The sequence below is a fragment of the Triticum dicoccoides genome, chromosome 4A (assembly GCF_002162155.2).
Source record: "Triticum dicoccoides isolate Atlit2015 ecotype Zavitan chromosome 4A, WEW_v2.0, whole genome shotgun sequence".
NCBI classification, from domain to species: Eukaryota; Viridiplantae; Streptophyta; class Magnoliopsida; order Poales; family Poaceae; genus Triticum; species Triticum dicoccoides.
Window position 1 is genome coordinate 593,562,945 of NC_041386.1, and position 11,810 is coordinate 593,574,754.

Genomic DNA, 11,810 nt, shown 5'->3' on the forward strand with positions numbered 1-11,810 from the left:
AAAAATATTTATAAATCGTAAATTCTACTTATATTATTCAAAAAACAATTCCGCCCACTAACTAACCTTGCGGCAGAGGCGAAACAAAAGAGCTCTCGGTACGGGCGAGATATAGCCCTGCCGTGTTAGCTGTACTGTAGCACAGTACTGGTGGAGTTTGTGGCGGCCTACCCAGACTGGGCTGGATGGCTGATCCAGCCCACCACCGGTGCTGTGGCCTTGCTCGGCTGTTCCATCGAGGTCGAGCCATCGAATCGAATGAACCAGACGCCGCCGCCGCCACAACTGACCTGACCTGGCCGCCCCGGCGACCCGCCTCCCGCCTCCACGTCTGCCCCGCCCCACGCCTCCCCTTGCCCCCCAGTACCCATCACCATCCTGACTCTCCCACGGCCGCGGCCTGCGTCGCCGCCTGACTCCGAGCACGAGCAGTCTTCTGCCCATTCCACTCCCGCCGGCGAGCTCCGCTCGGTGACGTCCTGAGGACCTGAACGCGACCGATGAGCGCCGTCGGGCATCGAGATCGACTCAGCTGCTCGAGGTAACCAGTGTGATTGTAGAAGCTAGTACTGTCTCGGTTCAGTCTTTTCAGAGCTGCTAGTTGGTAAACAGTAGTACGGACGAGCAACTCGTGAACCATCGATTGCCTGCTTGGTGACATTTACTGAGTGAGCTATGTTCCTGAAAGTGAGTGAAGATGCTATGATATAAGTAGCTGATGCTTTTATGGCAATGCAAAAGCGTAGAGTGGTTTAATTAATGTTGTGGATTTTGTACTCATCTATTTCATCTCGCCGACTAGTTGTGTTGTAATACTTGCAAATTTTTCAGGGCATAATATTTTGCAAAATTCAAACATATTTAGTGAACTCTAATGTTGTGAGACTTGATTAAGCTATTTATATTGCTCTTCTGGCCAATTCCGTATTATGCGTGTGATGTCGATAATTTTTTTAGAGGTGGCGAACCCTGTAAAATGTTCTTCCTTCTGCCACTGCTGCTATGAGTTGCTCTTCTGAAATACAGGCTTTTGGTATTATGAATTTATTCCTTAGCTGCAAAGCTTATTGTTGTTTAAAATGGCTTGAACATTCTGTCCCCCCTTTTTCTTTGCAGAATTTGAGGTACACTTTCTGCCTCTTTATTCTGCGCTCCTGAATGCTCGGGACCTGCGGTGCCTACACAGACTTGCATTTAAGACGTAACTTTGATGAGAAGATTGGCAGAACGATTATCTTACATTCCCAGATCGCTTTCCTTGATACAATTCAAGGAAATGTCCTCATTCGCTGCTGGTCATGGACGCCGTCCCAAGAAGAAGCTTTATCACCGTGAGCCTGGTCTCGACAAGGCCATGGACCTCCAAAAGAAGCCCGCCCTCCTCCTCCGTCTCCGTGAGCTCATCCTGGCCCAAAAGACAGGTTCACTACTTGTACGTGACCTTGAAAAGGAGGTTGGCTTTGTGCAAAAATGGAACTTTGTTGCACTGATTGAGCGCCACCCCAATATCTTCCGTGTCTCTGGTGGAAGTACATCGCGTGAACCCATTGCTGTCACGCTTACTGAGAAGGCCAGAAATATTTCTGGCGAGGAGATCCAAGCACAGGAGCTAATGGAACCTATCTTGGTAAGAAATCTGAGGAAGCTGTTAATGATGTCCATGGACTGCCAGATCCCTTTAGAGAAGATTGAGCTCATCCAACCTGAATTGGGTCTACCAAAGAATTTCAAGGACAAGTTGATTCCTAGTTACCCTGATTTTTTTTCAATACGTGACGTGAGAGGGTTGGACCATCTGTGTTTGGAGAGTTGGGATTCTTCACTAGCAGTCACAGCACGAGAAGAAAAATTGAACTTCGATGGTTTCCAAATGGAGTACAGAGGGGTTCCTAAAGATGGAAATTTACTGGGTCCTTTTGCTTTCAAGTTAAAGTATCCAGCAGGATTTAGGCCCAACCGGAAGTACCTTGAGGAGGTAGTCAGGTGGCAGAAGATGGCGTTTCCTTCACCTTATTTGAACGCTAGGCGAGTGGAGCCTGCAACTCCACAGGCTCGGAAGCGATCTGTTGCTGTTCTACATGAGGTCTTAAGCTTGACAATGCAGAAACGACTGACATCTGACAAGCTAGAAGTCTTCCATAACGAGTACAGGCTGCCATGCAAGCTACTCCTTTGTTTGATAAAAAATCATGGGATTTTCTACATCACTAACAAGGGAGCAAGAAGTACCGTCTTTCTCAAGGAGGCCTACGATGATACTAATCTCATTGAGAAGTGTCCTCTACTGAAATTCCATGATCAGTTTTCCTCTTTAATTGGACGGCCATGCTCCGACTTGAATACTCCACTGGCATTATAGCTCGAGTATTGATTTACATGAGAAGCAAAACCATGGTGTGTCTGGCTGGTGCACCATCTTAGTTGATTTCTTGATGCTCACATGAGCCCATTTGCACACAACAAACTATGTAAGTCCTCCGTACAATGGATGTTTCTTGCACCTTATCTGTTAAAGATAGAACTGTAAACACCAACGTCACATCATCAAATATGAAGCCCTTCCAGGAATCAAGTTGCGGCTCAGCTGATGAGAGGTCACAGGTTCAGTTGAAATGTAGGGGTTAGGTTGAGGGATTTGAGAGGATTAACTCCAGTAGCTTCTAATTCCAAAAAAAAAAGTTACAGTATCAGTTCTGCTTTGTATTAACATATGTAATGTTGAGTTTGCTTTTCCTACTTGGATGGCTTTCTACGTTTGGCTCATAAACAATAATCCGGCACTCATTTATCTGAAACTCTATTATTCACCCAGTCTCATGTGATTCTGCTTGCAGAAGGATATTTGTTACTGTTCTGCTACTTGATTTTAGAGAGTTCTGCAGCATAAACTGTGTCACACTCACATATTCATACCACTAGATGCTCTTGGTTGGTTGGATGTTTTTAATTCATTAGCAGGCTAGCAGCATTATCATTCCTTGCATGAACTGACCATCGGTAATGGTTAGCGCATGAACAAGCTGGCATCTCAATCAGTTCTTATTTTGTTGTTTTAGCATCCATTAACAGACAGAAAACACCTGTAAAATGCTCCAGATGCTGTCAATAATTGAATTCTCCCTCGATCTAGCACATTGATTGGTCTGGTAATTTCTGAATTTGTTGGCAATGATTATCTACATTCATTGTATGCAATTCTATCTTGATGCTTGTGTCGCTGGTGACTTGAGTTATCTGCATTGGACTTGGACGGTATCATTCCCTTATCAGTCTAGTTATTTACTACCTGTGTAAACAAATATAAGATGTTTTAGAGACTTCTAAGAATGAGAAATGACTTCACATGCAATTGCACATCTTACTAGTTATAATTGTTCGGTTGTGAATTGGGACAACTATATTGTAGGCATCTGGATTCATAGACTTGCTGCTGGTAGATACTGTCCTTCATTTTGATGTCTTCCTATACTATTAGTTTTATTAGTATCAACTTTATTAACATTATGTGTTCCGTATGATTGAGACGTGACCCTGATTAGTTTTTTTTCCTTAACATCTTATGTATGACTTTCTACGTTTGGCTCATAAACAATGGTCAGGCAGTCATTTATCTGAAACTCTATTATTCACCCAGTCTCATGTGAATCTGCTTGAAGAAGGATATTTATTACTGTTCTGAAACTCTATTATTCACTAGATTATCTTGGTTGGTTGGATGTTTTAAATCCATTACCAGCATTACCCCTCCTTGCATGAACTGACCATCGGTAATGGTTAGTGCATTAACATGCTGGCATCTCAATCAGTTCTTATTTTGTTGTTTTCGCATCCATTAACAGGCAGTAGGCACCTGTAAAATGCTCCAGATGTTGTCAATAATTGAATTTGACTTCGATCTAGCACATTGATTGGTGTTCTAATTTCTGAATTTGTTGGCAATGATTATCTGTGTTCATTGTATGCGATTGTGTCCTGATGCTTGTGTCGCTGGTGACTAAAGTTATCTCCATTGGACTTGGACGGTATCATCCCCTTATCGGTCCAGTTATTTATGTATTTTAGGTGGCTTGTTTACTGTGTATCTAGGTGGCTTGCTTACTGTGTATTTAGGTGGTCTGTTTACTGAATAAGTAGCGGGACATCCCTAGAGGTTGTTTGAGATGTCTAAGAATGAGAAATGACTTCACATGTAATTGCACATCTTACAGGCACATGGATTCATAGACTTGCTGCTGATAGATATTGTCCTTTGTTTCGAGGTCTTCCTATATTATTAGGTTTATTAGTATCAACTTAATTAACATAATGTGTTCCGTATGATTGAGACGTGACCCTGATTGTTTTTTTTCTCTTCACGTCTTTTGCATTTCAGATGTCAGATTGCTTGTTTACATGGATTAAAACGCTGTGAAGAATATAAATCTGTGCTTTGTTATGGACCTGATGTTTCTGTGAAGCAACTAGTAAAGAGTATCCCTTGTAGTGCATGCAAAATTTGATTATTTGTGCTCAATCAGTGAGCATGTCGAAAATTTGCTGAACGCCTGAACCATGTCTTTGCACTGTTATATGAAGTTTATTTATTTTTGGATAATGGATTTTCTCCATGGTTAGTTGGATAGCCCTCGTAATTTTTTATCTCAGAGATGTGAAATACTGCATTGTTTAACTCACATGCTGATTATGTTTTCAAACAAACAACTGTGTGTCGTCTTAGATAACTGTAACATGTATACACAACTTCCGTGACCACATTCATCATGTGCCCTTTGGGATACTTACTAGAAGAAGGAAGATCAGGCCTATTTCCTTGCTTCAGAAGAAAATAGAAGTCCTGCTAAGGTTTATACTGATAGCTCATGATTACACCACCAGAGTCTGTGCATTTTGACAGTCACAACACTTTTTTTGCTGCAGATTGCCCCGTTTCTGTTAAGCGAGACCAACGCACGGGGTTATAAACTTATAATCCTCACTGGCAATTGTTCAGCGGATGGAACTCATAGGGGGCAACTATAAGCGAAGATGGCCTAGCAGTTACTGTATGATCTTTATCCAGCAGGAACAGTTATGCAGCAAGCTGGCATGAAACCTTTCTTCTCTTGTTAATATGTCAGCACAAATATTGCAGTCCAGCGATAACCTGTCAGTCTGTGTGTGTTGTCAGATTATTATGTAGCGAGTCTCTGGTACTGATATTGTTTCTGTGTGATGTAGCTTTGTGTCAAAATCAGTAGGCTGTGCGCCAGTCAAAGCACAGGAACAATGCAATGGAGTGCTTTGATGGATTGAGCGATGGCTGAACAATGGCATCCTCCAAAAGGCTGTAGGCTAGGTGCTTGTTTAGCCCTACCAGCGAGATCAGGGAATCACCGCTTACCGTTGATCTCGGACCGGATTCTGAGAACGCAGAGCTTTGCCGGTTTGTTACGCCAATCAATATAACCCACAGCAGGCTATTCATGGGCAGGTTTGGATCCCTTTCAGGCTAATCTTGAGTACCTGGTGATATATTCCTGCATTGAAGTGGTTGTCAACATAGAATGGTGCCTTGGTGGGGGGTGCATATATACTTATAACTCCAACACCAAGCACAGCTCTCAGTGGGATCGAATCAGACGGAACATGTGCCAAGTAAAGAAGGACCGACAAAATTGTGCACAGGTGAGACGGGGAAGGCCAACTGGCCGCTGCTCAATTATATGACCCCTGAAAGTGAAGAGCATGAACAGGAGCGGCGATTGGGGCCAGATTCTGCAGACACTGAGGGGAGCACCCACCTATGATGGTGGTCAGATGCACTGAAAGCTAGATTTGGATGGGTGCTAGTGGCTTACCCAGAAAAAAGTCAAGCAAATACTACAACGGATGGAGACCGGAGCCCCCCCGCCCTTTCCTGATACTGATTGTTTTTCTTCTCCTGGTAAGCATTTCCAAACCATGTTATTTCCGCAACTTGCACTCTGAACCTCTCTTAATGCCTTTTTTTTCAGGTCTATTATTGGCCACCAACAGCACTTACTTTACTTGCCCTTCAGCCACTTTCAGCCTCTATTGACCCATCTGGATTTCTTTCCAGTTGATGTGCCTTTCTTGTACACCAGTCTTTGCTTGCCTGTCCGTGTCCCTGCCCCTGAGTAGGGTTGCCTGCTCCACAAACAACTTGGTTGTGTGGCTATGGGCTAGGGCCTGCCCTTTTTAAGTTGGCAACTTCCACAAAATCCACGAGTTACCACTGCTTCAGGAGCTGGCTTTGGTCGAATGCTTGCATGGTTTTGCTGTCTCTTTCTCCGGACCCTGCCTTGACTTTAGGAAGCTACCACCATCTTTACTTGTCTTTCACTTTGATTCTTATAGTTACCACTAGACTTCGGCCTAAGATCTTATTTTATTTGCTGAATTAGGTAGAGTTCCAGCTCTCAGCTCTTACGCTGGGTGCGTCTTCCCTTTTCTACTCCTGGGTACAGTGGTTTTTTGAGCGAACTTTAATGAACTTGGCTTTGAGAAGCTTCTCTGAATCGCTCTGTTCGACGACGTCTCTTTGCTGGTCGAACGTCACAATTAGCGTGGCCAGTCAATACCACCCCATGTTTCCATCATCATCTGCCTGGTGTCTATCCATTGGGAGTCCGACAAAGAAGCACCCGATTTACGTTGTGAAACAATCTCTTTCGATTGCTTGAATGAACGCTCGGCCATCTCCATCGCCCTGGACAAACATTTGGACCGTCTATCTATCAGCATCATGCTGGAGCCCCGTTTCTTCCCACTCGGTGCATAGCCAATCCACTGACTCTAGCAGCAGGCCATTTTATACTTGTCTCGTCTGAAGAAAGTAATGTGTGTGCGCGTTGATGTATACATGGAGGCGTACCCAAGCCATGTGTGATTTGGTTGGTTCAGATTTCGCAATCTGAGCATGTATTTGTGGGTGCATCCAATCCAATCCAATCTCTTTGTTTGCATGTCTCGTCTCCCTGATCTTTCTTTATCAGTATCACGTCACCAGGTAGTAAAAACGTATCGAGGGGAGATTATTCTAGCCCAATACCCAAGAAACGATTTCATTCCATGTCGACGAGACTCAGTATGAGCATCTGGAGAGGGAAATGAATCATTCCGCGTTTAGCTCATCGCCAAACCACACGCCGGCCAGGTCGACAATCAATTTGGGCCGGCATTTGATTTGAGATAGCTTCTGGCCACGTTACGCGTACGTTGTTACATCGCGTACTATGTACGTTGTAAAGAAGCAGTCTGACATCTTATGCATTTCAGATGTCAGATTGCTTGTTCACATGGATAAAACGCTGCGAAGAACATAAATCTGTGCTTTATTATGGACCTGATGTTTCTGTGAAGCAACTAGTAAGAGTATCCCTTGTGGTGCATGCAAAATTTGATTATTTGTGCTCAATTGGTGAGAATGTTGAAACATGTGCTGAAGGCCTGAACCATGTTTTTGCACTGTTATTTTAAGTTTACTTGTTTTGGATAATGGATTTTCTCCATGGTTATTGGATAGCCCTCTTAATTTTTTATCTCAGAAATGTGAAATACTGCAGTTTTTAACTCACATGCTGATTATGCTTTCAAACAACTACTTGTCGTCTTAGATAGCTGTAACATGTATACGCAACTTTTGTTTCCACATTCAACTACTCATTTTGCATTACCACATTCATCATGTGCCCTTTGGGAGACTTATGAGAAGGAAGATCAGACTATTTCCTTGCTTCTGAAGAAAATACAAATCCTGCCAAGGTTTATACTGTTATAGCTCATAATTACACAACCAGAGTCTGTGCATTTTGACAGTCATAACACTTTTTTGCTGCAGATTACCCCATTTTTGTTAAGAGAGACCAACACTCATGGGATTATAACCCTCACTCAACGCATCTTTGTAATGTTCACTGGAAATTGTTCAGCGGTTGGAACTCACAGATGGCCAACTATAACCGAAGATGACCTACAAGTTACTGTATGATCTTTATCCAGCAGGAACAGTTATGCTGCAAGCTGTCATGAAAACCTTTCTTCTCTTGTTAATATCTCAGTACAAATATAGCAATCCAGCAATCAGGGTCAGTCTTTGTAGCATGGGTTTGATGTTGCTAGATTATTCTGCAGCAGAGTCTCTGGTACTGGTACTGTTTCTGTGTAATTCAGCTTTGTGTCAAAATCAATACGCTGTGCACCAGTCAAAGTACAGAGACTATTCAATGGAGTGCTTTGATGGATCGAGCGATGGCTGAACAATGGCATCCTCCAAAAGGCTGTAGGTCAGTTGCTTGTTTAGCCCTATCAGGGAAACCGGGGAAACACTGCTTACTGTTGATCTCGGACCAGATTCGGAGCTCGCAAAGCTTTACCGGTTTGCTATGCCAATCGATACCCACGACGGGCTATTCATGGGCCGGTTTGAATCCCTTTTAGACTGTCTTGAGTATGTTCTGACATTCCTGCATTGAAGTGGTTGTCAAGTTCAGCATGGAATGAAATTCTTGGCGGGAGATGCATATATACTTAACTCCAACGCCAAACATGGCTCTCAATGGGATCGAATCAGATGAGCATCTGCTAAGTAAAGGACCGACAAAATTGTGCATTGGTGAGGAAATCAATATGCTGTGCACCAGTCAAAGTACAGAGACAATACAATGGAGTGCTTTGATGGGTTGTGCAAGGGCTGAACAATGTCATCCTCTGAAAGTCTGTAGGTTAGGTACTTGTTTAGCCCTGAAAAATGACCGACAAAATTGGGGAAACACTGCTTACCGTTGATCTCGAATCGGATGCTAAGCACGCAAAGCTTTACCAGTTTGTTACGCCAATCAATATATACCCGCAACAGGCTATTCATGGGCAGGTTTGGATCCCTTTCAGGCTAATCTTGAGTACCTTGTGATATATTCCTGCATTGAAGTGGTTGTCAACATAGAATGATGCCTTGGTGGGGGATGCATATATACTTAACTCCAACGCCAAACACAGCTCTCAGTGGGATCAAATCAGATGAGCATGTACTAAGTAAATAAGGACCGACAAAATTATGCATGGTGTGGACACATGGAGGCCCAATTATAACCCCTGAAAGTGATGAGCATACACAGGAGCAGTGATTGGGACCAGATTCTGCAGACACTAAGGGGAGCACCCACCTATGATGGTGGTCATGAGCCTGGTCAGATGCACTGAAAGCTAGATTTGGTTGGCAACTTTTCTGATCATGTTTGTTCTTCTTCTGCTGGTAAGCATTATTTCTCTTTCCCTCTGCACTCGGAACCTCTCTTAATACTTTTTGGCTCTATTATTGGCCACCAAGAGCACAATTATGTCCATCTGATCTGATCCTGCACATGCTTTCTTTGCCCTTGAGTCACCTTCAGCCTCTGTTGACCCATCTGGGTTTCCAATCGATGCGCCTTTCTTCTACACCAGTCTTTGCTTGCCCGTCCCTGTCCCTCAGTAGCATTAGCATTGTGCGCTCCATAAACAACTTTTGTGTGTGGCTAGGGCCTGCCTTTTTAAGTTGGCAACTTGCACAAAATCCATGGCTTGTCACTGTTTCAGGAACTGGCTTTGCTTGCTGCATGGTTTTGCTGTCCTTTTCTTTCTCCGGACCCTGCCTTGACTTTAGGAAGCTACCATTATCTTTACTGCTTGTCTTTCACTTTGATTCTCATACTAGTTACCGCTAGATTTCGACCTAAATCTTATTTTATTTGCCGAATTAGGCAGGGTTCCAGCTTCTTGCAGCCTACTGGTTCAGTAACATCATTGGCCTCTTCATTTGTGATGAATGTCTCCATTGGCTCTCAGCTTTCACGGTGGGCACGTCTTCCCATTTATACTCTTGGGTATAGTAGGTTTTCAAACTTTAGTAGACCCGGCGTTGAGTAGGTTCTCTGAATTTTCCTTTGCTGGTCGGACGTCGCAATTAGCGTGGCCAGTCAATCCCACCACCCCTGTTTCCATCATCTTCTGCCCGGTGTCTATCCATTAGGAGCCCGACAAAGCACCCCATTTGCGTCACGAAACAACCTCTCTTGATCGCTTGAATGAACAAATTGGCGTTTAGCACGCATAGAATCCTGATTTGAACACCAGAGCCCGCTCGATCGGCCATCTCTGTCGCCCCGGACAAACATTTGGATCATCTGTCTGTCCATCAGCATCGTGCTTGAGTGTCGTTTCTTCCTACTCTCGCCCATCATATACAGCCTCTACTGACCCTAGTAGCAGGTCATTTTTATGCTTGTCTCATCCGAAGAAAGAAATGTGTGTAGGGGTTCAACCATCCATTCCATGGTGGCGTAGTGTGGCCTAGCCATGGTGCGCGATTTGGTTGGTTCAGATTTCACAATCTTGGCATGTTATTGAGGGGGGCCTGTGGCCTGTCCCTCGATCTGCATCCAGTTTCTTTGTTTGTTTGCGTGCCTACATGATCTTTCTTTATGTGCACCATGTCACCGGGTAAAGACGACGTATCGAAGGGAGATTGATTATTCTAGCCCGATACCGGGGAAATGATTTTATTCCATGTGGATCCAATGAGAGCCTTGGCGCAGTGGTAAAGCTGCTGCCTTGTGACCATGAGGTCATGGGTTCAAGTCCTGAAAACAGCCTCTTACAGAAATGTAGGGAAAGGCTGCGTACTATAGACCCAAAGTGGTCGGACCTTTCCCTGGACCCTGCGCAAGCGGGAGCTACATGCACCAGGTTGCCCTTTTTTTTGGATCCAATGAGACCGAGCACGAGCATCATTCTACGTTTGGCTCATCACAAGCCGGCCGGGTCAGTCAATCAGTTTAGGTCGGCATTTAGATAGCTTCTGGGTGGGCTGTACTCACACGCCTATCTTATTGGTTGGGCTCAGTGGCTCCCTTCTTCAACTCTTCTAGGGCATTTCCATGTACAATGACTTGTGCAGGCTGAATGCATTGCCTTGCCTCCCTTGTCCTGTGCGTGCTGATCGACGAAACCCACATCTTTCTGCCAGCTTTGTTTTCTCAAAGAAAAAAAAAAGGTATGCTTCTCGGAGCTATGTGTCTGCAGTTTGTCGCCTGCCATGCATTTGGTCCCTCTCCATCTTTCTGCCTCACATTCTTTTCATGCGCTCCTGTTTTTCTTCTTCAACAGATGTCTGTTGTGTACTGTGCAAAATTACTGGCCACTGGGATTGTCGATCAGAGATGGTGTCCGTTCATCTCCGGGTCAATTTTGTGGTGCGGGGCACAAAACAAAACGGGAAACGAAAGTTGGGCGGCCGGGGATGGATGGATCGACACGGCACAACGAGGCGACGACGCACACGCACCAACAGCCTAGGTACGTCGTACGTACGGCGCAGGAGGAAGCAACAATGCAACAATCTCGACCGTGCGGTGGCCTCACTCCGGAGAGCTGCAGCAGGTGGCAACAAGCACGTACCTAAACTTCTTATCACTTGACCGGAATGCCAAGCTGGTGGTGATGATCCACCATGCCCGGCCGGTACGTACTAGGCCCTTCCCGTCACGCTCACATGGATGGATGGATGGCATCTCATTCTCAACTATATCTATCTATCCCTGTTGTGCGTGAGGACGGGACCAACGGTGCAACAGGACTGCAGATAGATATATAGATGTACGACGACATGGTGGCCGGCCGGCCGGGAGAGAATTCTATTCTCGCCTCCATCTGTACCTCCCTCCCTCCAGGCCATGGAAGCCAGGTCAGCTCATCAGGATACCTATCTATCACACAGCCAACCTTTGAACCTTAGCGTACAACGTATCCTCATGTGCTCCTGGCCCAAAAGG

General features: G+C 44.7%; 1 protein-coding gene across 2 annotated transcripts; it reads left to right on the plus strand.

Moving 5' to 3' along the window:
• Positions 1-284: 284 nt before the first annotated feature.
• On the plus strand, positions 285-6,369 carry LOC119287103 (protein WHAT'S THIS FACTOR 1 homolog, chloroplastic-like). 2 transcript variants are annotated; one of them, XR_005140750.1, is made up of 3 exons: positions 285-541; positions 1,117-2,468; positions 4,918-6,369. XR_005140750.1 is itself a non-coding variant. In XM_037566616.1 (2 exons), the coding sequence occupies exon 2, from the start codon at positions 1,211-1,213 to the stop codon at positions 2,357-2,359; it is 1,149 nt and encodes a 382-aa protein (XP_037422513.1). In that variant the 5' UTR covers positions 285-541; positions 1,117-1,210; the 3' UTR covers positions 2,360-2,736. The 2 variants fall into 2 exon arrangements, 1 of the variants encoding a protein (XP_037422513.1); XM_037566616.1 differs by lacking the exon at positions 4,918-6,369 and having other exon boundaries at positions 1,117-2,736.
• Positions 6,370-11,810: the final 5,441 nt, after the last annotated feature.

Excerpts from the sequence above, each read along its gene's own strand:
- LOC119287103 (XM_037566616.1), top strand. The coding sequence starts at position 1,211 with ATGAGAAGATTGGCAGAACGATTATCTTACATTCCCAGATCGCTTTCC.